Source organism: Leucopleurus acutus (genome assembly GCF_964270905.1).
Source record: "Leucopleurus acutus genome assembly, chromosome: 5".
NCBI lineage: Eukaryota > Metazoa > Chordata > Mammalia > Artiodactyla > Delphinidae > Leucopleurus > Leucopleurus acutus.
Genome location: NC_139147.1, coordinates 48455419 through 48482841, shown reverse-complemented (window position 1 = coordinate 48482841; position 27423 = coordinate 48455419). Strand labels below are relative to the sequence as shown.

General features: G+C 36.6%; 1 protein-coding gene across 1 annotated transcript in view; it reads left to right on the top strand.

The window, feature by feature from the left end:
- ABI3BP (ABI family member 3 binding protein) overlaps positions 1-27423 on the top strand; it is a 259008-nt gene that overhangs the window by 174538 nt on the left and 57047 nt on the right. The window contains exons 34-50 of the mRNA XM_082839240.1: positions 778-861; positions 2155-2214; positions 3020-3091; positions 4249-4308; positions 5089-5172; positions 6973-7029; positions 8060-8119; positions 8769-8849; positions 9454-9513; positions 11693-11767; positions 12651-12707; positions 13361-13435; positions 13888-13935; positions 14688-14753; positions 16976-17050; positions 20987-21061; positions 27286-27345. Of these exons, the coding sequence (XP_082695366.1) occupies positions 778-861; positions 2155-2214; positions 3020-3091; positions 4249-4308; positions 5089-5172; positions 6973-7029; positions 8060-8119; positions 8769-8849; positions 9454-9513; positions 11693-11767; positions 12651-12707; positions 13361-13435; positions 13888-13935; positions 14688-14753; positions 16976-17050; positions 20987-21061; positions 27286-27345 (1149 nt within the window). The remainder of the gene's footprint in view (positions 1-777; positions 862-2154; positions 2215-3019; positions 3092-4248; positions 4309-5088; positions 5173-6972; positions 7030-8059; positions 8120-8768; positions 8850-9453; positions 9514-11692; positions 11768-12650; positions 12708-13360; positions 13436-13887; positions 13936-14687; positions 14754-16975; positions 17051-20986; positions 21062-27285; positions 27346-27423) is intronic.

The following is a 27423-nucleotide window of genomic DNA, read 5'->3' as shown; positions in this document are numbered from 1 at the left end:
TGCTCCTTATGCAGTCTGTTCAGTCTCCATCCTCATCACATGGCTTTTCCTCTTTCACGAGATGACCACTATCATCCTGCACTGCCATTCAGCCACTGTCTTCACTTGAAGAGCCCTGAAGCCTCTTAAAAACAAGGTTCCTGTTGTTTTTAGGAGAGCAGGCATGAGCTTAGTTCAAAACATTTACCTGCCACGTGGGGCATTTGAAATCATCACATCGCCTTGTGCTTCGTTGAACAGTGTTCTGTGTTAAAGCTGAGTTTCAAACAAATTGGGATCTATTTCCTCTCTAGGCTGATCAGCAATAACAGCTACTCTTAAGCTCCTTTGCCATCTAAGTTTCTAGATTTTTAAAAATCTATTTGCATGGTATGTTTGTTTCTTTGTTGGTGTTTTAAGTAATGATGTGTTTTATTACTAATTTGACAAATAGGCAATTATCCAAATCTGAAGTTAGGGTCTCACTGTGACCCTAACTTCCCCTCCCCTTGCACCAGAACTGGTCCTTCTCATTTTTCCCCCAGTGAGGAAGTTCTATGAGTATCTGATTACAAGTGCTAATTTTCATGCCTTGAATGAGTAATTTGACTGTAAACATGAGTTTGCCTCCAAAGTACCCTCAACCTTAAAAAAAAAAGATGCATTGGCATAAAATGAGTAAAAATTTTAAACTACAAATTCATGGAACTTTAAAAACTCTAACAGGTTTTGGAAAAACCTATCCTCAGTACCCAGAGCCATACAATGTAGAATAACATAAGGCTTTCCTTTCTTTAGCTACCAAAGCATCAAAAAGACCTCGTCGTCCACGTCCCAGACCTAAAACCACACCAAGCCCTCAAGTACCTCAGACCAAACCGGGTAAATGTGTGATTCGTTGGTTTAAGGGTGAGCCATAGTAACCTGTCCAATTGAGGACGCAAAGCAGTGCCAAGCTCATATTCTCTCTAAGCATGAAGTCATGAGGCATCATCAGTAATGTCTCCTCTACCAGGTGTTGAGGAGAACATGACTGGGTGAGATACAGTTGGTGCCAGAATACCATATTCTTTTTATGTGTGAGTCTTGACATACATTTAGTATCGTTTTTACTATAAAATTCCAGTTTTACTTCTTTAGCAAAGCCAATATATTACGTTCAAGTAAATAAACAAATTGTAAGTACCTTGCAAATTCCTGGACCAATATTGGCAACTGTGGGTGATATGCCAGCTGTGGGAGACATTTCATTTCTAAAACTGTAAAGTTGAGAATATGTTTGCATGGTACAAGGGAAAAGATCAAGGTGGACTGGACTTGGACCTTGGACCTTGGGCTTTAGGCCCACTACAGGATTTGAATGCATGGAGGGAAATGTGACCCAAGGCAGAAGAACCAGAAGTGTGGTGGTTGGGGGTACCTAGAACAGACTGTCCTACTTCTCATGGTCAAAACCTGGCTGTTGATGATGCTACATTTGGATGGATCCATCCAGTCATTTGAAAGAGGATTTTGAGGACCTGGTTCAAGAGCTTAGATTTGATAGAGAGACATCAACAGTCTTTGATTTCCACTTTTTCTGGGCTTAGGCCAGAGAGATGCTCTACTGAGTATTTCAGACGGAGTAACCATCTTTATCCTGCTCTTTTATTTGTCATGGTTTGGACAGAGGTCTCAGACTCTTTCCATAGACAAGCTTTTAGCAAGACCAACACTGTCCACATCAATGATTAATTTTTATATCTGTTTCAAACGTATAAACTGTCTATTGTATCCATGTTTACTTAAACACAGTAAGGGCTTGTTTTCAGCCTCCATAGAAGTACAGGTTGATCAGATTTTTTTAAAGACAGTTTCTTTTTTTAGTGTACATTAGGTAAATGCCTAAAAATATTTTCCAGTGCAGAGTTTTCCATATCAATTAGAATCCATTAGTTAAAACCTAGGAGAATTTCATGTTGACTCAAGATATTTCCAGGGATAAGCCTAAGACTGACCATGACTATCGTTTGGCCAAATGTTCAAAGAACAATCCTCTACTCCTTCTCTGTTTTTTTTTTTTCTTTGTTTCTGTAGAAGGAATGATATATAAGCAAGTTTTGTTGGGGTGTGAATGTTCTAACTTTTCATGTATTTTTAAATCTCTTTGGTTTACTGTATTGTTTTTTTGGTCAGTTCCTGCTACAGTCCTTGAACCTGTCACTCTTAGACCAGAGGCCCCCAGAACAACATTAGGTAATGATAAACTGTGTTTTCAACGAGACTTATCCTGCTTGTTGTCAGACCCAGAGTTTCATCTTGCTCCATGTAACAACAGTTTTATTCTTTGTGGCCATTCAATTACATTCTTCTTAAAATTATGAAAACGCTTAAATTACCTGTTCTTTTTAATAGAACTAGTCATGTGTGACCCTACTTTAGGATATTTATTTGCCACGTAACCTGTTTGAAATTGTGTCATTCTGTGTTTTATTCCAGCGGTGCTTGTGGTAAAACTGGTTTTCAAACACATCCCGATCTCCCTCTTATCTAGACAGATAAAGTCATCAACAGCTCTCATAGGGCCAGGAGGATCCATTCATTGCACATCTACATTTCTACCTTTTTTCTATTTGCATAGTATTTTGTTGTTTTGTTTCCATTTAGGTAATAATACGTTTTTATTTTAATAGTTAGAACATGTACGAAAGATTGGAAGATTAAATTATAAACTTCAGATTGAGTATGACTATTCTTCATTATCCATTAAAATTTAGCAAGAGTTCTTAACCTTTTTGTTGCCCAGTCAAGCTGCTCTATGAGACTTTGATTATAATTACTAATCTTTATTTCTTATATTAAAAAGTGATTTTTGTCTTCAAAGAATCTTCTTTGGTAAAAGAAGATATAAAAGGAGTTATGTATGTGACAAAAATCTCAAACTAAACAGGCAAAAATCTAACAAGGTGTAGAAGATCTAGAGTCATGTTTTTTGCCTCCCATAGCTTCCAGAACCATGGGTGATGTAGTTATGTAATAACCCAAGAATTTCTTCCTTCAGCTTCCAAAACATCACAACAGACAATTCATCCACATCCACATCCAAGTCCTGAAGTACCTGAGTCCAAACCAGGTAAACTTGTGTTCCTGGTTTAGAGTCCCAACAACCTAACCCAGCAGGGTGTTGAGTAATCCCAGTTTTGGGGAGTAACCAATACGCCCCATGAGAGTAAAGATACAACTCGTATTAAGCTGCAGTTCCCACTGTGGAGCTGGCAAGAAAAGTACAGTAGGGGGAGATCTGTGGGGCAGCTGAATGCCTCTTGCTTCCTCTGTAAAATCTTTGTCACTGTGCATTTTATTAAATTCCATTTATCTCTTGAAAATAAAGCTTCTTGTGAAAAATTAGGCATATTCAGTTCAAATTGACAAACACTAAGTGCCTTCAGTATCCTCCAAGTTGTATACCTCTAAAGATGCTAATGTATCAGATGTGGGAGACATGTTTTAGTCCTCAAACCTGCAAGACAGTTAAGAACAAAAGCATTTCCTTTGTAAATAAAATAGAAGATGGCATTAGGCAGCATCTATGCAAATACAAGAATGATATTTGGGTGCTACCAACAAGATGTGCTAGGGACATAAATATTTGGAGCAGGGAAAGATAAATTTAAAAAGAGTGGAGCCTTGAAATCATCCTAGTACGTAGATGAGTAGAAAGATGGAAAGGAATAAAATCAGAAAGAATGGATATAAGTAGAGACCAACCAAAGGAGAAAGTCTAACTGTAATACTAGTATAAAGGATGTCTGACTTCAAGGTGGTAGTCAAAGCTTTTCTAGATCTTGATTGGTCCATGGACTCCCATGGTGGAGATCTTTAGGCACCTGATGAAGCAGTTGAGATTTGATCAAGTATATATCAGCAAGCTGTTCTTTGCTCATGAAGGCATGTTCTTTCTTTGCTTAGTCTGGAGGGATACCCAATTTGATTCATCATGCTGAGGCCTCAGCCTCTTTCCAAAGATAAGTTCTTAGCAATACCCACACATCCCACTTTGGCTTATTAGTTAGAATCAGATCATCAAAGAAGGAGGAATAAGGAAATAGGTACCTGACTGAGGTATGGCCAATTTTTAGGAAATCAACTTTTACTCTTCTAGTTTAAGAGTTTTTAAAAGTTACTATGTAGTTCTAGAACCTATATTATACTAGTAAGATTCTTTTTGAAGTAAATATTTTGAGTTTATTTAAAACAATCACTTGGTTTATTTTTAATACTTTTGGTCAGCTCCTACTGCAGACTTTGAACCTGTTACATTCAGAACTGAGGCTTGGGTGACAACACAAGGTAATAACACATTGTGATCCTCAGTAAGTGCTTTTTCTTATTGTCAAACTCATTCCATCAACATCGAAGCTACAGGTTCTTTTGCTTCATAAAGCTACATTGTCATCCTCTGTTGTCACTCCATGATATTCTTCATCCTAAAAGAATTGAAGTCTCTGACTCTTAAAACAAGTTATCCCTTGTTTTTAAGAGAGCCGTGCATGAACCTAACTCAGGTCAACTGTTATACATGTAATCATCTGAAATTGTTTTTGTCATCTTGTATGTTTTTTAACCAATGTTTTGTAAAAGCTGGGTTTAAAAAGCAATTCTCTTGACTCTAATGACTATTATGGTGTCAGGAAGGGTTCTTTGTGGATCTAAAGGTCTACTGTTTTTTTTAACTGTGATATTTGTTCTTTAACTGACATTTTAGTTAATGACATGGTCTTATTTTAGTAAACTGTCAAAGAGTTTGTACCTGGCTATCACCACTACCATAATATTTTAGCAGTGATTCTTATCCTTTTTATTCAAACAAGAGTTCTATGAATGATTCTTCACTTCTTGAATTATTCTTCACTATTATAATTGACTCATTGCCAATGAACTTTAACTTGTAAAAAAAAAAACCATACTATTATAAAAAGGGTGAAAGTTTCCAATTAAAAAGTTACAAAGACACATTTCCTAAAATATGAGGAAATCTAATAAGTTTTAGGAAACCTAGAGCCATGTGTCATGCTACCCATAGCTTCTGAACTACAGACTCTATAGTAACTGAAGGTTTTCTTTCTTCAGCTCCTAAAACATCAAAACGGACCCGTCGTCCACGTCCCAAACCTAAAACCACACCAACTCCTGAGGCACCTCAAACCAAACTGGGTAAATGTGGGTCTCTCGTTAAAGGACTGAGTCCTTGCAGCTCTTGGGAGTCTGGGTTTGATGCTAGTAGTGGGAGTGATAGCCGCTGTGAGCCCCATGTGGGTAAAGGCACAAAATGACCTGCTGCTGCTTCCCCATTAACAAAGGAAAACATGATGGGGGAGACGCGCGTGGCAGCTGAATTCCCTGTGCTTTCTACACAAGGATCTACTCTTTTACTATGTATTTTATTTGCTTTTTCTTATTCCATTCCATTCTTCTCTTAAAGAAAAAAATGTCTTAAATAGAACCAAGCATTTTTATCTCAAGAGACAAACACGAAGTGCCTTCCGTCTTCCCACAGCCCACCAAGACCTGTGAGGATATCACAGAAGCTGGCGGCTTGTTTTTACTTTGCAGTCTGTAGTAGAGTCAAATTCAGAACCTGCCTCAACGTGAAACATTAAAAGATTGAACCAAGGCAGTGAGTCTGTGCAAACTGAGCTGGTTTTTTTGTTTTTTTTTTTTTTTTTGGTACGCCGGTCTCTCACTGTTGTGGCCTCTCCCGTTGCGGAGCACAGGCTCCGGACACGCTAGCCGCTCCGCGGCATGTGGGATCTTCCCAGACCGGGGCACGAACCCGTGTCCCCTGCATCGGTAGGCGGACTCTCAACCACTGCGCCACCAGGGAAGCCCTGAGCTGTTTTTTGTAGGGGTTATAAACATCTCTGAGCTGAAAGAGAGAAAAGTCTGTGAAGGACAGGAATAAGGAGTTGGAAAGAGGTTGGTTGGGTCTTAAAATCATGGAGATAAACAGACAGAAAGTAAGGTGTAGAGACCAACCAGAGAGCACAGACTTCTGGAATAAGGGAGGTTCTGCTTCCAAGAGGTGATGAATAGTACTGAGTTTGGATGGGTCCATAGGAGCAGTTGAAGAAAATCCTTGAAGGTATGACTCAGAAGTTTGGGTCTGACCCTAGAAGCATCAGTGATCTCTTCTGCAACTGTCTCTCCCTCCTATCTAGGGTACGGAATTTATGTGATTAGAGCAGAGAGCTGCTCTACTGGGCATCACACACTATATGTTCTTTATCCTGATTTGCTGCGTGCCTTTGCCTCAAACAAGGTCTCAGCCTATTTCTAAATATGAGCTCTCAACAAGATCTACCAGATTCACTTTGCTTAATTCTTTTCTATGGCTCCTTTCAAACACGAAAGCTATTTATTGTATCCATGCTTATTTAGACATGCTATTTTCTTTCTTTTCTTCCAGTTTTATTGAGATATAATTGGCATACAGCACTGTATAAGTTTAAGGTGTACAGAATAATGATTTGACTTATGTACATCGTGAAATGATGACCACAGTAACTTTACTTAGTTTAATCCATCATCTCGTTTAGCGACAAAATTAAAGAAATAGAAAAAAAGATATTTTTCTTCCTTGTGATGAACACTTGGACATGCTGTTTTCTTAAAGCTTCCACAGAAAAGCCAACTGCCATAACAGTTACATAAGTATATATTTGGTAAAATGTTTAAAGTTTCCTAGGTCAGTCTTCTACAATGATTGGAATTAGGTACTTAGACACCTAGGAGAATATCATGTTGACTTTATTGAGATATTTATCAGTTTGTGTAGGCTGTGACTATCTCATAAAGAAAGTTTACCTGGCTTTAGGTGACCAAATCTTTAAATATCAAGTATGCAATTTCAGAAAAATAATTTCAAATTGTAATATACCTATTGAAGCACTATTATACTGGTAAGATTTAATTTGCTGACTTTTCACATGTGTTTATTTCCTTGCTTTTGACTAGTTCCCACTGCAGATCTTGAACCTGGTACTTTTAGAACTGAAGCTCCAGAAATCGTGGGTAATGAGAATGCGTGTCCTTCAAATAGTGCTTTTCCTGCTCATTGTCATACCATTGTAGCCACAGGTTCTCCTGCATCTTAAAACCATTTCTATACCCTCTGTTGTCATTCCATTACAGTCTTTACCTTGCAATTTTGCTACGTTCTATGTCAGGTTATCTGTTGAATTTAAGAGAACTGTGTGTATACTAATTTCAGGATGTCAAACTGCTATGTAACCACTCAATGCTGTGTCATGTGATCACGTGCATTTGCTTAAACAGCATTGGCTATTTTAAGCTTCCTTTCAAACATGAATTTCCATCTATCCCTTATTTTCATCACTTGCTTTTTCCTCATCAATTGTGGAAATACCATGTTTTTTTGATTGTTACTTTTTATTGAATTAGTATCTATATGATTATATTGGTAGATCTCTTGTTTCAAGGAATGATGCTTTTAGTAATGGTCAAATTTTTGAATGTGCCTGAGTCTTGAAGGTTTAAATGATGGGCTTTTGTGATAGAGTAGGCTGACTCTTCCTCCTTCTCTAACAGGGTTTGACGGAGTTTCTTAACTTTTATTGAATCAAGGACCACTTTGAAATTTTGATGAACACACTCCATTTGTTACATTGATCCTTATACTTTCAAACATATGAGCTCATTATTGTACCCACGATTATTGAAATAGTAGACATTTATGTCAACTTGTATAGAAGTACAAATAGACTGATAAATGCTTTTTCCAGTAGTTAGAAAAGTATATATTATATAAATGTGTAAAATGCTTGTCCAGCAGAGTCTTTCATGCCAGAATCAGATAATCAAACATGTAGAATTTCTTGTTGACCATAGTGATATTGAGCAAAGTGCAATGGTGTACCTATTTTATGAGATTAATTGATATTCAACACAATTTGGTCAAATTTGCAAAGAACAAGAGTGTGTCTCTTTTCTCTCGGTCCTGAAGCTTAACAACTGGCTTCTGAAATTAGTCTTCAAGTGAATTTTTAAAATCTCTTTGGTTTATTTTATTATTTTTGGCCAGTTCTTCCTACAGTCCTTGAACATGTCACTCCTAGAACCAAGGCTCCAGAAACAACGTTAGGTAATGATATTCTGTGTTCCTCAACAATTTTTTCCTGCTCATTGTCAATCCATTCTATCATCATCATCATGGTAATAACATTATCACCAGCTTCATAAGACTATCTTGTCATCCTCTGCTGTTCTTCAACTTTATTTTTCTTCTTAATAAGAGTATGGAAGACTCTAAAAAGAAGTTACCTGTTGTTTTTAAAAGCTATGCGTGGACTTAGATCAAAATGTCTGTCTACCATGTAATCTTAATTGAATTTGTATCATGTACTTTTGTCTAAACAGTGCTCACATTTAAAGCTTAGTTTCAGACATGGAAATGTCTATGTCTTCTCTAGACCAATTAAATCATAACAATTTGTATGATTCCATGGATAGGGGGGCATATTTAATTTCTTAGTGTGAACTTACTATGGTTTGATGATAGTCCTTACCTTTTTTAGACATTTACAAGACTCTTCATTTCTTGTCTTAATTTTATGTGCAAGTTTTACCTCCGAAGAATCTTCAGTGATAAAAGAATTAACAAAATAGGCAAACATATTTGCATCTTTAAAATATATGTCTTAAATTTCAAGGAAATATAACATATTTAGAAAATCTGGAAACTTATTTCCAAAACCACCTTCACTAGAGTAATCCAACATTTCTTCCTTCAGCTCCTAAAACATCACGAGTTCGTCGTCCACGTCCCAGACCTAAAACCACATCAAGCCCTGAAGCACCTCAGACCAAACTGGGTAAATGTGTTATTTCATGGTTTGAGGGGTAAGCCCTAGCAGCCTGTCCCAGTGGAGTCCCAAAGCAGTGCCTCCAATGGGAAGTAACAGCCTTCATGTTCCCTAAGAGTCAAGGCATTGAGGTGTGGTTAACAGCTGCTTCTTGGGTGAAGTTCTTGGTCTCTCTTATTTATAGCAAGATTGGCATAGTCACTGATGGTTATTTATTGCTATATCTACATTTAAACACGTTATCAATTTATTATAGCTGTGAGTACATAAACATAGGTATTTTTTTCAGCTTCCAAGAAATGTAACAAGTTACTTTCACATATTTTTTTGTGTATATTGCCTAAACAGATTTTCCAAAGCTAGCTTCCATATGAGAATCAGAAAATCAAACACCTAGGAAAGGCTCATGTTGACCATACTAAGATTCATAGCAGAGTTCAAAGGTTGTGCCTATCTTCTGCAATGAATTATTCCTAGCTACAGAGACTGTTTGCTTTCTATGAATGCAGAAGTTTAAAAAAATTGTCATTTGAAACTAATGTTTTGAAAGAAAAATTAAGACTTTCTATGTGTGTTTAAACTTTCTTGTGTTCATGTTGTTGCTTTTGGTTAGTTCCTGCTACTAGCTTCGAACCTGTTATTCATAGTTCTGAAGCTCCAGAAACAACATTAGGTAATGATTTTTGTGACCTCATTATATGCTTTTACACTCATTAAAAACCCACTCCATAACTGTCATGGCCAGAGTTTCTCCCGCTTCCTTCGAGTGCTATTGTAATTCTATTTCATGCTTCATCTTTTACGTAGTCAGGATTCTTAATTAAGGTGCTACCTATTGCTTTTAACAGTTGTCCCTGGATCCAGCTGAGGAAATCTATCTTCCATGAAAACCCCTTTAACATTTCATTATATGATTTCAGTGAAGAGTCTGAAGTCCAAATTGTTTGCCTTCTATTTGGTATTTAGATCTATAAAATGATAATAATTAAGTACCATGAAATTTCTCCAAGCAACTTACTTTCTGTAAGATTTTTGTGATATCCTCATTAATCTCTTCCTATTTTAAGGAATGAGGTTTCCCTGTTATATTAAATTACCAAAAACAAGTTGCTTCCTGGAATTGTCAATTCTAGTGAATCTAAGTTACAGGCTCCCCCATCATTGATGAACTTGACTATTCCTTATTCTCCACAACAGTTTAACATTGGTTCTTAACCTTTACTAAGTAGGAATCTCTCTGAGTATCTAATTATACACATTAATACCTATATCTTTAAATTAACAAATTTTGGTCTCTAAAAGACCCTCAGTGATAAGGAACAAATTAGATTGGTAAAGTAAAATTTTTCAAACTCAGGCAATAAACTCAAGAAAATCTAATATTTTACAAAACATTGGTACAGGTACAATGCTGTTGATGGTTTCTAGACCTACAAATACAATACAACTCAATATTTTCTTCCTTTAGTTTCAAATCATAGGGGAAGAAATCCTTCTCCTAAACACTAAATTTCCCAAAGCTTCACAGTTTAAAAATCAAGAAAATCTATGGTTTTCTGTTTAAGGAGTCCTTCCAGCCTATTGCAGTTGGGCCCCAAGAGTGACAGTGATGTGGCTTGCTAACTTGCATTTCACACCTCTGTGCCCTCTAACAGAGAAGGTAGAATCTCTACAATTTCATGTGGACAAGAAGGTTCATGGTTGGAGATTTATGTGGTAGCCAAATGCATAAGGATTCTCTCTGACAAAAGATGCATCTTATTCAATTCTCTTAGCATTCTATTCCATTCATTTCCTTTTAAAATAGCATTGCTTCTTTGTCTTAGGTAAACAACCATTTCCTTGCCCTCTGTGGTCCCAGCACCACATTAGCAGTTGAGTAGGGTAGGGTGTAGAGCAGAGGAAGAGATCAAAAGTAAGGGCATGTTTTACCTCTTGAATAAAGTACAATATAATTGTGAAGAAAACCTGTTCTTGAGTTTTTCTTAGATAGAAGATAATTTGCTTATACAAAAGCAGCTTGTTTGGTAAAAAACTTTAGAAAGAAAATACTTAAAGGAGTCAAGGATCTATGTGGGCTGATAGAGAATAGTTGAGCTTTGAAATTAAGTAGGATGTGAATTAGTGGTTGGAATGGTGGGAACAGCAAAATAAAAAAGTTTTGACACCTATTGAGGGTACCCAAGGGGGTGGTCAAACTGGAACATAGAATAAAACACTCCTAGATGATACTGAACATTTTGTTAATGATACTGTCATGAAACCAGCTGTAGGAAATACTTAGAAAGCCCTTGTGGGAATATAGATTCAGATACAGTAGTCATTGAGAACCTCAGTTTTTCAAATAGGCTCTTCCTTTTTCTAGAAGGATAATTAAAATCAGGGATCAGCAAATCAGCAAATTTTTTTATGTGAAGAGTTAAATAGTGAATATTTTAGACTTTGCAGACCATTCAGTCTGTCACAGCTACTCAATTCTGCTGTTGTAACTTGTAGGTAACCAAAGCCAAGATGTAAGTGATATGTAAATACGCCTTGAATCATCTTAGTTTGTAGGTGTGGCTGTGTTCCAATAAAACTTTATTTGAATTTCATATCATTTTTACATGTCATAGATTATTACTCTTCCTTTAATTTTTTTTCAATCATTTAAAAATGTAAAAATCACTCTTAGCTCACAGGTCGGGAAGAGGGCTGGATTTGGGAGGACCATAATTTGCCAGTCTCTGCTTTAAATAATGCATACTCTGCATTGCCTCTCCATAACCCTGTGATTCTGAAGGTCTATGTGTTGCTACCTGTGAAATAAATTATCCATAATTAGTTTGACATCTTAGACCCTCTTCTTTCAGCTCCCACTGAACTGCATACTCTTATTTTGAAACCAGTGACATCACCAAGCCTAGAAATAACACAAAGTCAACCTGGTAAATAGATTATTTAATCTATCTGGTACACCATGAGCTTCAGGGGGCATACCCCAAATGTTGTATTTCCAAATATTAAAAAATACAAAAGAATACACATTTAACAACTCTGTATATTGTACATGCTCCTTCCATGATTGCATACTGGTGTAAATTAGTAATACATTATTTCATGTTAATTATGTTATTCAACTGTATAGAATACTTATCTTCATTTGGGTTTGCTCTGTATAATATTAGAGAATAATCACATATCTGATTAAGTAGTCAACAGAACCACTTAGAAGAACTGATTTTAATCTTTACCTCTATTTTTCACTAAGTTACAGACTTGTGGTTCTCTTTAGTAATAAGCTAAACTTCTGCTCTGCTATGTGAAAAGAATGCTCATTCAATTGTGACCATTAATGGAGGAAAAAGTTCTCACTTCAGTAAAGATAACAAAATTTCACCTTACACAATATGAGCCTAAACATTATTGCCTTTCAAAATTAAAAACAAATTTTAAAGATCATGCTTTTCAATGCTATTGCAACTCTCTGACATTTATTTTGAAACACCAGATCTTATTTTTAACATAGGATTGTAATTTCTTTTCATTCCTTTTGTGTATCTCTTAATTAGCTAAATGGCGTTTTGATGCTTATGTTGATGGAACAAGGTTCTATGGTTGTTAATGATAACTTAAAATACTTATAAAATTCTGAATTCGGTTATTAGAGTTTCCTTTAGGGTTAATAGTACTATTGTTATTATGGTAATGGCTGACATTGAGCACTTACAGGTACAAGGCACTTGTCTAAATACTTAGTTTGTATGAATTCATTCAATGCTCACAACAACCCATCTTTGATCAATTTTACCATTTTGTGTTTTTTGCTAGTTTCTGAAGTCCTGGAATCGGTTACATTTAGCACTGAGTCATCAAAGGAAGCTATAGGTAATAATGTTCCCCAATGGGAAGTCAGGTATATGTGCTTTTCCATCTCATTGTGGAAGTCATTTTGGGATGTCCTCATGCTTTGTGACATTTCATGGCTCCTCACGTATTGCCTGTGCTCATCCAGTGAAACTTGACAGTCAGATGTTATATACAGCCCATTTTGCTAGTATCTGCTGTGTTGCTATGCAAGTTTCACAATTTCCTTGCTTAGTTTCCTCTCATTGTGAATGCACAATTTCATTTTTTAATTTTCTGATCATTTTTAATACAAATATGCACATCCTATTTTTCATTTTCATATTGTTTTTAGGATTCATCCCCATGCTTTCAAAGGACTCACTCTATGTCTTTTTCTCACTAGAATCCTTAAACAAAAATAAGGAAGTGAAATTATCTGCTTTGCTCCAGGTAGAAATCGCTGTAGACCCTGCCAGTTATCGTGTGTGTGTGTGTGTGTATGTGTTCCACACTGCACACTGCCTTCATTTCCTGCCTTCATTGTAGTCATCTTCATAATCTACCTAAATGTTATTTATTCTCACAAATCTATTTACTTAATTAACCTCTGTTTTAAAATTAAACAGTGTTCCATTAAAGTGGGTGCTATGGGCTGTCCACCACTAACCCGCCATTCCCTGTTTCTTCCCTAGCACCAACTGAAATAGATTATGTATATTCCACTGCCAAAGCACCACTCAGGCCAGAGGAGTCAAAGACTGAAGTTGGTAAAGGTTTTCATGCTTCTATTCTTTTATTCAAAAAATTTTTAATTAGTATCACATTTCATGGAATTTGAAAGTTCAAGCTGGGGTACTTAATCTACAGTGGAATAGCTTTGAAGAGCTATAGCTTCTAAAATTCTTGAATTCTTAAAATTAAAATGATAAGTGACTCTCTGAATACAGAAATTTCGGTTTCTCTGTGGTATCTAAATATTGAGGCATAATAAATTGACAGTTAATGACAGTTAAAACATAAATATTAGTTGGAGGATTAGGGTTATAGAATAGGATTTCCCTCTTGATTCTTTTTTCTTATCCTAATCCATTGTCCTATCTGTAAAAATGTGATGCAGATTCTCAAGAGAATGAGGTGTGTTGATATTCAAGAAAGAGATACTTGACTGTGGCCTAACATCTTAAGCTTTTTAAAATTGTTCTCCTTTGTTTTGATACAGTTGTGGAATCTATTACAAATGTGTCTGAACCACCTGAGATCACGCTAGGTAATGACACACCCTGGCAGTTTTTGCCCTCATTGTCACCATCACCTGAGAACCCAGGTTCTCCCTCATTGTGAATTCATGTTGCAACATCATTCTTTGTCATGGCAGTTAATTTTCTTTCTAGGTGCTTCTATTCATAACCATTGTCCAAAAAGTGTCTTCTCCCATTCAGCTTTGTATCTAGACCTTGATCTCTCTCTACTTCAGTCACTGAAACTGTCAAATATAAAGTGTCTTTTTTCCTAATGTTAAACATTCTGCCAGCTTGGTATTACGTTGAATACTTCAGATAATATTTTTTGTATGATGATCCATTTATACCTTCTGCCCTAGCAACATACTTTCCATTAACACTCATTTCATCACATTCATTTACATGTTTGATTTTTTTCTTCATTAGTTAAACAAAATTCAATGCTGCTGAATGGCTTATGCCTTAACATTTAAAATTTTTCTCCTTATGGTTCCTCCTGAACCTATCTTTCTAGCACTGTTGGGGATGTACTAGTGTGGAGTGAGGATTTAAAAAGTAAGGCTATTGCTTACCTTGAAAGTATTTTGTAACCTGGCATCTCTAAGCAGCTTTTAAACTAAATGCATTATGAAGAAGTAGGAGTGCTATTTTGCTGTAGACTTGCAATTTGCTTTCTTTTTTTCTTTAAAATCCAATTGTTACCATCTGTTCTGTCATCTGTACTCAAGGTGTGTGAAGTGCTATAGTAACCCTGGGTACTTTCCTTCAATTACCGTAGAAACATCACCTCTGCCTTCCCAAACTGTAATCCTACCCAGCCCAGATGAACCTCAGACCGAACCGGGTAAATACGTTATTTTGTGTTTCATGTAGAAGGTGAGTGTTTGCAGAACTTACAAGAATGGAAAGACAATATATATGGGCACTATTACTAGTTATCAAAAGCCCTAACTTAATCACTGCTCGCAGTATTTGACCCTACCTTTCTGATGCCCCATTCCTCCTTCTATCCATAATCTGTAGCCAGTCATATGGCAGTGTTGTGAACATTATTTAGGATATAACTGAAAAACACCTCTCAGCTACTCTGCAAGTCTTTCATATAGAAAATAGTAATGTTTCTGGTGAAGAACATTTGTATTCTTTTTAAAATATAAGTATCCCAATTTTAAATACTTTATCATCTTGACTAGTTTTACAAGGTCTGTGGTCATATAAAAACTATTTTAAGATAGTTAATTTGTTTAAGATTAACCAAAACCTCCAGAAATACTGGAGCATTCCACAAAAAGGGGTACAATTGGTCGGTCATCTTGTCATTATTCAGGTCCCTTACTACTTTCTACTGCTCCTTCCTGTGGCAGTTTGGCCATTTCACTGCATACAAATAAGAGAAACTGAAGTCACACTGGTTACTTGGCAAGTCATAAGGGTTTACTTGATGGTGGAATTTGAAATATGGGAAAACAAATCATCGATGCGGATAACTAAATATTCTTCTTACAAGGGAAAATTTTCTCAATATCTGCAGGCTCTCTTGGAATGTCAGTTTATCATAAATAAGCCCAAAGTTGTATTTTGATGGCCATTAAACTATTTTATATGGCTCTATTTCCAAAGGAGATATGGATATTAATTTTATTCATTGTCCTCTAAAATGTCCTGTTAAATCCTGTTAATATCCTTTGCCTCTTAAACTCTACAGTTTAATTTTTACCAAAATTCCACACTGACTGCATTAACTGGATCTGTGTCAATTATCTCTAACTTTTCTAAAGTTTTGTTAAATAGCTTTAATCATTAATATGATTGAAATATTTAATCGTAGATACTATCAGTGATACTAATCTCATTCTGAATCATTTTTTATAGAATTGCCTTATGACATGCCTTTACCTGCAAGATGGTCTCTTATACCCTGGGGAAGCAAATAGCCTATCAGTACGAACTTCGGCAAGCAAAGCAGTTCAGAGTCAGAATATCACAAGACTAAGGACACCATAGAAATATAGAATTTTAGGGTTGGAAGGGCTCTTAAAAATCCTGTTACTGTTGATGAAGAACCCAATGTTGTAGACCGAGTGATCCACAAAGCGAACTCTAAATCTCCCAGCTCCAGGCTCCTAAACCAGTGTAATCTCCAACATATCTTGTTCATCTCTCCACAGGCAAGAAGATTCCACTGAAACGATTGCATGCCTTGTGTATTTTGACTATCAGGAAGAAGTCCCTACAGACTCAGCTTCTTCTTTTATCTAATAACTCTTATTTTCAGCAAGCTTTTCTTAAGGTGCCTGAAACTCTGTGACCTTGAAAACCATTTTGTTTCTTCTTATCTCTCTTTATCCCAAACACACTGAACCCAACCAAACAAGGTATTTCCACAAGCTGCGATCTTTCATTTGATAATTCTTTTCCTCCAGCAGGATAAACTTTTAATTTTCTTGGTGAAGAAATAATTGATTTTTTACACTGCATGTCCTAGAACTTCTTTGGGAATTGCTCAGCAGAAGAATAACTTTCTTCAATAATGTATCCTTTCAATTTCTGTTCAATTTTTCTTCTCCAATATGACCAATAAAAATTGTGTTTTGTTTAACAAGATTAATTTTTTTCCATTAGCACTTACTATTAAGATACATTCATTTTCTAGGTATATTTGGAATGTAATGTGCTTTTTATTTAGAAGAAATTGTATCTCTTTGCACTTAAAATATTATATTGGGTTATTCTGATAAAATGATGTGAACTTATAATGATGAATTATTTTATTATGAAATTTATTTTTAACTTGTTTAATAGGTATTTGAAGTGGATATTTCTAAAATTCCAACAGTTTCATTTGCCAGCTGAATATCTTGGATATCTTTAATGTGCTGCCTTGTTGTTTTTTTTTTCCATTATGATAAGAAAATTACCTTCTTATACTTTGCGGCTCTTTGGGAACTTTAATTGCTGTGTATTTAGGTCTTCAATTACTCAACAAACATCTCTGAGATCCTAGAGGTTTAGGTACTGTGACTCTTGAAGACCTCAAGAGCTCCGAACCTATATCCTTTCTTTTAGTGCCCAAGCAGACACCGCGAGCTCCTCCCAAACCAAAAATATCTCCACGTCTAAGAATCCCACCGACACAGCCAGGTAAATACTTATTTTATATTCTGGCCTGAAAAGTTTGATGTTAGTGGAGTTACTCTGTTGAATTATAGCAAGTTAGGTTTTTAACCCTTATAAAATAAGACTTCCTTTGAAACCTAATAAATATTTACATTTATTTTTAGACTTTATCAAAAAGTATATTATTGGAGTAGCTTATTCCAGAAGCTTCCCTTTTGTTATATTATTTGAGAGGGGGATGGAGGAGAATGGAATTTCTTAAAAGAGTAGCCTGCCTACTCCCTTCACTTCTCGCAGCTTGAGAAAACCTTCCATGGTCCTTGAATGTCCTCCCCCTGCCAATCACCTAATTTTTTTTTTCTTTCAGTCAATTTTATTTAACATTAGGTCATGAAGATTTTTAATATATATCCTCTCCTGTAAAATAATAACATAATATTGCTTTGGTTGTTTTGCTAGGAATTTTGGGAAGGACCTAAACAAGAGTCATTATAAACTATTTTTTATTCTGTTCAAGAAGCTCTTACTTGAATGATTGAATGATTAACTCTAACCCTAACTTCTCAACCAAGATCTTGTCCAGTTCCTCTGACTGTTTTGGCAGATCTCAATTTCAGGCTACCATAAAATTGACATGCCTCAAAGAAAGCTCATCTTTCCCTCCTTTCAGTTTCTCATTTATATCTGTTGCAGATCCTGAGCATTTTACATCGATTTTTATCCTCTTCCTCATCTGGCCTCTGCAGTCCATCAGTTTTTCCAGACATCTCTAACATTGGTCCCTACTCCAAGCATATACCCAGTCATGCCTAGTCTATTGTCATGAATCAACTGATCTCCTGTCTCTCTTCTCTCCTAATTTAAAATTGTACCACCCTTGGTGCTTAAGTGGCTGATTAATTCATTTCATCAGTTAGTCACTTAACAACTACTTATTGCATGCTGACCTCACACCAGACAATGTGCTAGACACTGGGAATGTGAAACAAAATTTCATCCTTCTGTAGTCAAGGAAGTTATAGTCTAGGCCAGTCCCCTAAATCTAAATTTATTTTTTATACATAACCCACTTCCAAAAAGCATATGAAGTGCACCTACCCAATTTACTAGGAAAGGAACCCTAACTATGACCAGTGGTCTGGGGAAAGGAAAATGTTAGCAGCATCAAAATTATGCTTGATCTAGGTAGTAGCTCTGAATTACCAGCACAAATTCTTTAATCATATCTCAGTATCCCTACTGAAAGAAAAAAACTGTAGATGTGGGGATGGTCTTTAATATCTGAGAGGTATTAACACTTTCTTTAATATTTCTGAGAGAAATTTTACCTATTACTTTTTCTTTGAAGGAAAACTCCTTAAAAGACAGTTCCATTTACTACATCTAGCTAATGATTTTAAATCTGCTTTAATGTATTTTAAAATGTGTTTTTATTTAATTACTAAAACTTTGCTAAAAAATAATATGGGTGTGATATGTAAGTAGATGAAGGTACCAAAGCAACAATCATCTGAAAGAATAAGAAATTGAAAATAATAACAAAAAATAAATTTGAACTATTAATATATAAGAAATACTGGGAAAAATAATTGATGATTAGTGAATAAGTAATGAATAATAGAATAAGAATAAAAAACTAGGCAAGTATATTAAATTTGTGGATAGGAAACTAAAATCTAACTTTAAGAAATCAGCAGATAAAATCACGAGAAGAAGCTCTCAACCTTTTATGTGAATATAAAGCATAGAACAAATGAGGCAGAAAAAGGAGAAATGGAAAGAAATAAGAAAGCATAAAACAATGAATGATGGAAAAGAAAAGAAAAGATGAGAAACAAGAAGTGCTGGAAGTTAAGACATTGAGGATATAAAGCCCTCATTAGTAGCATTTTAAAAAGTAAAGGAGATATGAACTAAGAAGGAAGACTTATTCATAATTTTATCTTTTTGAGCCGTACTCTGCACTTATAAAAATACAATATAGTAAATCAGGAGCTTACTCTAATTTCCCATTATGACACTGTATTCTAAGTTTCAACTTTGATTTTGATTTAGACCTTTAGCTAACCTTCCTCGACAAGGTAAGCAACTTCAGAATGGATAGATGCATATGCTCAGTGGTACCACTCTCACTCTGAAACCCTGGAGTGACTGCAGACTATAACAAGAGAGCATCCTGATTCTGTCCCAAATGAGCAAACTCCCAGCCCATCAGCATCTCCCCTGGAAAGTAGCTACAATCCAAACACTTCCAGCTTTGTCAGGGCAACCTAGGGTAAGGGGACTATTTGGAAAATTGATCATGAAAAACTGCACTCTACTTATTCCTCTTAAAAGTGGGTGAAATTAGGATCTCTCTTACCCAGGAAAATATGAGCTTTACTTAATAGATCCCAGCAATACCCTGGGTTTTTATAGTCTTTCAAGGATATTTGTGTATGTATACATATGTATCACTCAGTAGTTCAAAAACAAATATTTAAACCCTAGTAGTACTCCCTCCTTACCCCTGGCTAGCTGTTGTGAATTTCAAAAGGCCATTTGAATGGGAGAATGTTCTGTTCGTACATGCAATATCAATATGAAACGCAAATTATTGTTGGGCTATAAGGGCATCATCTAACAATAGTGTATACAACTTAAAGAGCAATGCAATGTATTCATCTACCACTGTTTTCAGAATGAAATTCTGTAATTGGGCATGCCACCTCATTTATACTTAAACTATGTTGATAAATTAGATAGCAAAAGTTAAATTTACTATATTTGGCATTTGAGGGGATAGTGGGATCAAAAATTTGGAAGAAACCATCAAGAATATTTCATCATTAAAATACAGGTTTGATTTTTAGATTCCTATGTTCATAAGTGATAATGAACAGTCCTGTTAATGATTTTATATCTAGAAATCTTATAACCATCAAAATTGCTCCTAATTCTTGAGGGGGCAAACAATGTGAAAAGCAAAATATACTCAGATCCTTCAAATTTGTAAAGATTCTCCAGAAGTAGAAACAGATATTTATAGGGGTATAGTTTTCACATCATTTTGACATTTCACACTTAATTCTCACAATCACCCTTTCAGTTAGGACCGGTTTATTAATTCCACCTAAAAAAATGAGGAACAAGTTAAAATGTGACCTGCGAGCCCAAGTGTTGGGACCTAGCAGTCATGTCTGGACCTCAGTGTTCAGGTCTTGTCTCTGGTGCTTAATGATCACGTGACCCCAGGCAAATAGCTTTAAAGTGAAGCTGATAATTCCTTCCTCTCAGCAGTACGGTGAGAATCAAAGGGCATAATCTTATGAAAGTACTTTTGAAATTGTAAAATGAGCTATAAATAAAGTAGACCTTTTTTTTTTTCCTGGTATCTATTACATTTGCACCTTGTTACTCCAAAGGAACAGCTGTGGAAAGACAATTTTGGTTTGTGAACATGTCATTTAAAGGTTTATTTAGAGCCTAACAATTGCCGGGGATGTAGAATGCGAGCCCACCCATTCCATTCCATTGCCCACTTCTCTTTCTGCTGTTGCTGAGCTGACTTTAAGCTGCTCTTTTCCATACTTCATGGGATCCCATTCTGACTTCACTGAATTCATCTTCACAGAAAGACATAGGGATGGGTTTAAGAAGTCAAGCAAACATCCACAAAAGAAGAACACTCTTGCATTAATTAAATTGCTATCTCTTCTGAAATGATGTTTTAAAAAAATTATTCATCCTGTTCTTATGCTTAGTCAAATTTTGCTGTTTCTCAGATTTCATTTTTCTTAAAGTATCTGGAATTCTAACTGATCTATTTTTAGAGCTTAAGGTTTATTTTTCCATCTAAATCCCATTTCAATACTTTTTTAAAATCAGTAATCAGTCTTATACTTTGTCATATCTTATGTGTTAAGCAAGACTGGGAGATGCTAAAACCAAATGACTCATGATCCGAGCTCTCTCTTTCAGCTCCTAAGGTGTTCCAGCATGTTACTCCGAAGCCAAAGATATCACCAAGTCCAGAAGCGTCCTATACTCAGCCTGGTAAATGCTTTATTTCATGTTTAAACCAAATACATTCTACGGTCACACTCTGCTGCAATGAAACATGAGGACTGATGGATGTGAGGTCCATGTTTCACTTCTGTTCAGGTACCACATTGTATCATGCATGATATAATCATTTCAAAGTGTTCATAAGAGTTATCTAAGTGCTCATATGGTAAGCCATTGATATAATCCAAAGGCAGAGAATTATGCCAAGGGTAGAATGCTTCTTCTAGAATTAAAATTCTCTTATTTTTTGACTTCCAAAAAATAACCTACCAATGTTAACTATGCTGTGCTCACGTTTCACCAAGATAAAATAAAGAATTGGGGATTTTCCCACAAAAATGATAAAATGATGTTTTACAAATGGAGGAAATGATGTTTAACCATTTTCTTGGGTTCAAACATTTTACACTATCCAGTATTGAGGGTCTTTTTTTTTTTCCTTTTAAATTCTATTTTACCCATTCATGGAGCAGTTGCTTGAGTCAAGAAATTTGTTTCACACAGGAAAAAATGATTTCTTTAGTTACAGATCAATTTCTTGCCTATCATTTGAGAAGGCTTTCTGCCCCTTTATGGGGGGAATAATCTCATGTTTGTGGGAGTAGTCAAGGTAGGGACTGCAAGGACCCAGACATTTCTCTAGATCCTCAAGTGACCATACAAAGCTGCTGTTAGCTTCACTAATTAGTTCACTGTTGGTTCACTAATAAGCCAAACCAAGTTTTTAACTAGAGTATCTGAGAAATACAATAAGTTCCCCCCTGCCTTTTTTTAAGGTGCAATTATTATAACTTCTTAGATGGCCCTGGAAGCATATAGAACATTCCTAGAACCAAAGGATTTCTGAGCTGTAGCTTGAAATGATGGCATTTTGGAGGCAAGTGAATTCACTTGCTATCATGTTTTCCAGGTTGTATAAGCGCAGGGTGTTACTGTCGCTGTGGGATGGCTAGGTTGTTGCAGGTGGTGATAGGCTGCAAAGAGCCTCTTTTGCCCTGAAGTCTAGACTTTAAATTAGTACTGCTAAGTGCAACAGTCAATATTATAAATGCCAATAAGGAAAAAGCTGATCTTCCCACTTGCAAAAGGTCAGCTTTTTGTTTTCAACTGAGGAAAAAATATGTAACGGAAACGAAGTCATTACAGATAACAACAGTAGATATGAGCGATTATATTCACTTTTCGTTAGAGAAAGCAATACTATTGGTCCTGATATGACATAATCTCATTAAACCAATATATCTAATAGTTCAACTTTTTCTTCCTTTTTAAATGTCTACTATTTGCCTTAATTCCATCAACACCTTCTTTTTCACAGACACTCTGATCTGTACGTTTGAGCCCTGGAACAACAGCACAAACGCTCTCTCTGGAGCCTTCATTGAGCTTATCTATTGACTCTCCAGTTCCAAATGTTCAGATTGAATTTTGTCTCTAAACCTAGTGTTGGTCCTGCCATTGTGTCCATCAGGAGCAATCCCCTATTGCTCCAGGGGTATGAAGCTACGGGAAGAATCACAGGCAGTCTTTACTACTATTTAATGTTCTCCCAAGTGTTTTAACAGACTGGATTCAAACAGTCTTGGGGTTGTATCTAGGCTCAGGTTTGCATCCTAATGAGCCCACAACCTTGTTTACTGGCTCCTCAGAAAACAGGGTAAATTACATGTAAACTTAATGTGTACTTGTATCTCTATCCTTTTTATAGAGATAGATGCTCTATAAAAATGTAAAAAGTAGTACTGAAATCAGGACATAGTTATGTTTTAACACAATGTTTATCTCAAAATTTATACTGAGAGATATTAGAAGTGACAAAACTGAATTTTTAGACCGGTACCAAATAAGTCAGTCTCGGATTATCTGTACAGCTCTTTCATTCTATAGATTCCTAGGTATAACACAGGTTTCATCCAGTTAGGCCTTTAGAAAATATCTTTCAGTCACTCAGTTGAATTATCTACAACACTTAATGAGGAATCTAGACAAACTGAGCCCACACATCATGTCCAGAACCAAAACAGACCTGGCTTTTCTTTTGATCTGCCTTGGAGGAATGCTTTTGAATTCAGAGAAAAGGACCTGCCCTGATGCCTGGCTCAACAGAGCTGTGCCTTCTTTGTAGATTTGTTTCTGTACCAAGGGCTGTCTTGGCTTTGTTGGAACTTCTGTCACCACAGAAGTATTTGGATAGACTTCAGTCATCGGGAGCAAACCAGGGGCAAAAAAGTTTAGATTTCAGCAGGCTATCCAATCCTACAAATGTTCTGCAACTGCTCTCTTGGGCAAATTCTAATTTGCAGTCACACATCAGCATTTTTGCAGTTAGGAAAGAAGAGACTAATGCTAAAATGTCTTTTGGAGATGGAATTGCTAGGATGTAGACAATGACTGAATGGTGTTATGGAGAGAAGGATGACACTGTGATTTCTAGCTTGGGCAGGTGGTAGATGATAATACCATTGACTAAGGCAGGGAACACAGAGGGAGGAATGAAGGCTTGTGTTTGTACATGCTAGGTTTGGAGGGCCAGCAGGACTGGTGGTTGAAATGTGTTTTTGGATATCTAAACAGAGGTCGATATTTAGGATGTAGATTTGGGAGTCATGTGTCTACATATAGAAGGTTCTTAAATCTTGTGAGTGAATGACATCATCCAGGAGAAAGTACAGACAGAAAATAAGAGATCAGAGATCAAAGTCGTAGGGGACACAGTTATATTTCAAGAGTGGACAGAGGAAGAGGAGCCATCAGAATTTGCTGTCAAAAGATCCAAGTAGCAGGAAAGAGGGGCTCGGGAAGCAAGACAGGGAAGGGCAGCCGTCAATGACAGTGAGGTGGACAGGTGTCAGAAGAGCTGTTGGACTTGACAGTGTGGGTCCAAAAGCCTGCATCTGAAACCTGTGGGCCAATGCTTCAGAATTCAGCAATTTTCAGACTTTGGAAAGGTAAAACAGCACATATACCGTCGATTACAAGCATATTCATAAGTCTGCAGTGGGAAGTATGAACAGTCACACTACTCAGGATGAATAAAAACTGCAAATAGCCTCAGGTCAGTTCTAGTCAGGTTTTACTGTCAAATAAGTTAAGGAAAAAAAAAACACTTTCTGTCTTCAGAGCATTTTGAACTTCAGAACTATGGATGAGGCCTCATGGATCCGTGGGTGCGGGAGTGGGTGCAGGAGATCAGGAAGCCAGTCCACGGTGAATGGAGAAGATGCAGTTAAGAGACCAGGAAGCAGAGGCAGATAGAGTTTTTAGATGAAAGGAATAAGAGCAAGAAAGGGATGGTTTGAAGGGGAAGCCATGTCAAGGAAATGGTTATTAATGTTAGGATTTTGGAGCATTTGAGCTGTTTTATAGGTGGAGAGGGAGGAACTCATGGATAAATGGAAATATGGACTAACGGAGAAAAATAGAAGATAATAGAAATAATGGAAAGTAAAAGGCCCCAGAGGAGATGGGAGGGAAGGTGACCCAAGAGCACAGGTAAAACTCTGCAAGTGGTCTCTGAAAGGGCAGGAAACCTGCTTCCTCTCAGACTGGACCTTAGGGTACAAGGTTAGAATAAAGGAAGAGGGACTCTGGAGGTGAAAAGGGTGTGTGGTCTATGTGTGTTACTTTTCTAAGAGAATCTCTTTGTAGCCTATTGCAGGGGTAAACCTTACTGAAGATTCCTTATTCCACCATCTCTATCAGAGAGCGACGCCTTCATTCTCTCATCTGCTCTGGCAAAACATTCATGCGTATTCATTTGCATTTGTCCATATTGGACATTTCCACTCACAGTTGTCTCATGTTAGTTGAATTGTTCTTTGGAAACGTGCCCTTTATTCAAAAAGACAGTTAATATAACTGGTAAGTGAATTGGTTATTTAATATAAATGGTAAATTGGCTTATACAAATGGGTCTAAAATATAATAATGGTAAGTAATCTTATAAAGAAATCAAAACTGCCTTCTTAATAAATTGTCATGATTTACACTGATAAGTTTCCTCCAGCATGGAAGATTTTGGTTTTAAGAATCATGCTCTTATTCAATTAAATATACGGAGGAATGCCACATTGGGAAAAAGAAAAAAACAACTTTGCATTTGTTGGAGCTGCCAGTGACCAAGAGAGAGAATGATTCATATCCCTTTCCTGTGAATATTTCTAGTTCTTTCCTTTCCACTGATTTCACCTGCTTTAGAACGTCTGGCATGGCAGTTATTAAATCATCCCTTCATGGTTAGAAAGTGCCAATTGCAGCAGCAGGGATCCACATTAGTCTAAATTCCTCAGGAAACTAAGGCAGGCAGGCAGTGAATCATGTATTTACAGTATGTGGTGGATTTATTGGTAGCACATTTCTTTTTAGCTTCTCCTTTCCTTAATCCGGCTCCTCTCTGTATAGTCTAGCACTGCAACCAGTTAGGATGTTTATAAACTCAGACTGCTCTGTATGGCTGTGACCTTCTCAGACGCACACCAAAGTGCCTTCTCCCTCACCCTCCAGATAACAGTTAGTTTGATTTACAACTGGAAATTCCTCGTATTTTACCCCTTCAGTCCTTAAAAATACTACATAGCAAAGGTGAAGTGTTCACTATGGTGATGGGTTTTCTTTAACTTTGTGCACCACTAATCTTTTTGAAGTTACCTTTTTAAAAATAAAGTCCAGATATCAAGTTCCCCTGGTGGTTACCCTTTAGCTCATAGAAGTTCTAATGGAGTCACATTTCGTTTCAGTGGACCAAATTCCACGACTGTGATTTCACTCGCACTTGCTTAGTGGCCTAGACTAAGAACAGATGTGATGTGCACGTTAAATGTGATCCCAAAAGCCATAAAAGAGAATGAATGTCCATCTTATATAATCTGTTTCTACACTAATGATAAAGTACTGCTTGTCCACCTCATGGTACAAAAGTTTTCTTCATCTTTCTCGGAGGCAGAGTTGTAGCCTGAATCCTAATTTTTTTCCTCCAGCACCATATAAGATGCAAGAAAGTTACACTGCATACCTAAGGGTATTTATGAATTCGGTGCGGTAGGAAAGCTTTTCAGTGAGCGAGTAGGGTTGATAAGGACCTCCTTTTAGGGAAGCTAAGTTAAAGAAATACGTCATCTTGCTCCTGAAAGGAGATTTGCCATAGAAATCTGGTACTAACAACAGGCAAATCACCCTGGTATTTTCCCCAATGAGAGATAAGGTATCAAGTTCCCAGCCTACCATTTTATTTTGCCGAAGTAGAACTGGACACAGGCATTAAAAATATACTGGATATCAGGACTGAATATGCTAATTGTTTAGTGTATATTTTTCTCCTTTGTTTTCATGTTCTCATATGTCAGGAGGCCCTATACCTATACTTAATACCTATTATACTAGAAGCCATATCACTAAGAATGACAAAAATGGCAACATTTATCTAACATTTACCATGTAACAAGCACTGTCATAAACTTTACATTCGGTATCTTCTAATGAGTGAGTGATCCTTTCTGCTTTATTTTCTCCCCATAATAACTGTTAGTGCCTTTTAGAATAAAACTTTGTTCTTCCCTTAGATATTCAAGAGTTTTGCCTTTCTTCCTGTTTTCCTCAATTTGCAGGCCATTTCTTTTTTTTTTGGTACGCGGGCCTGTCACTGTTGTGGCCTCTCCCGTTGCAGAGCACAGGCTCAGCGGCCATGGCTCACAGGCCCAGCCGCTCCGCGGCATGTGGTATCTTCCCGGACCAGGGCACGAACCCGTGTCCCCTGCATCGGCAGGCGGACTCTCTACCACTGCGCCACCAGGGAGGCCCAGGCCATTTCTTTAAGATAATGTATTTTCTATTGCTGTCAGTGGAATTTTAGCAGGAATATCAAATGGCAGCTATAACCTCTTCAGACAAAAACTGACCTATTACTTTGAAGACAACTTGAGGGAGACCTACCTCCTTGTGTTTAATTACATTAGTTTTTTCTTCCTTTTTTTTTCCCTCAACAGAATCTTCGACATGACCTGTGACCAACTTTGTTTTACTGCCGTTAGAACCTTTCCTACACAGTGACATTTTTCCATCTCAGAAAGATGGTCCTCTTCTTGGCTTAGCCCTTTAGCCATTGTGAAAACATCTTGGCTTCATTCATGCTTCCCAGGGTTTTAGGTCTATGGGTTAAGTTTCACTCCAAGTGTGACATTTAGAGTGCACAGTGTTTTATAATCTTTTTCTTTCAGTTCCAAGAGATGTGCTCCTTCCCCATAAACCAGACCCTGAAGTCTCTCAGAGCGAACCTGGTAAATGAATTGTTTTATTTTCCCAGTTAGGAAGTGTATTTTTCGAAAGATATTCTTGAGGTAAATATATTTTTGGAA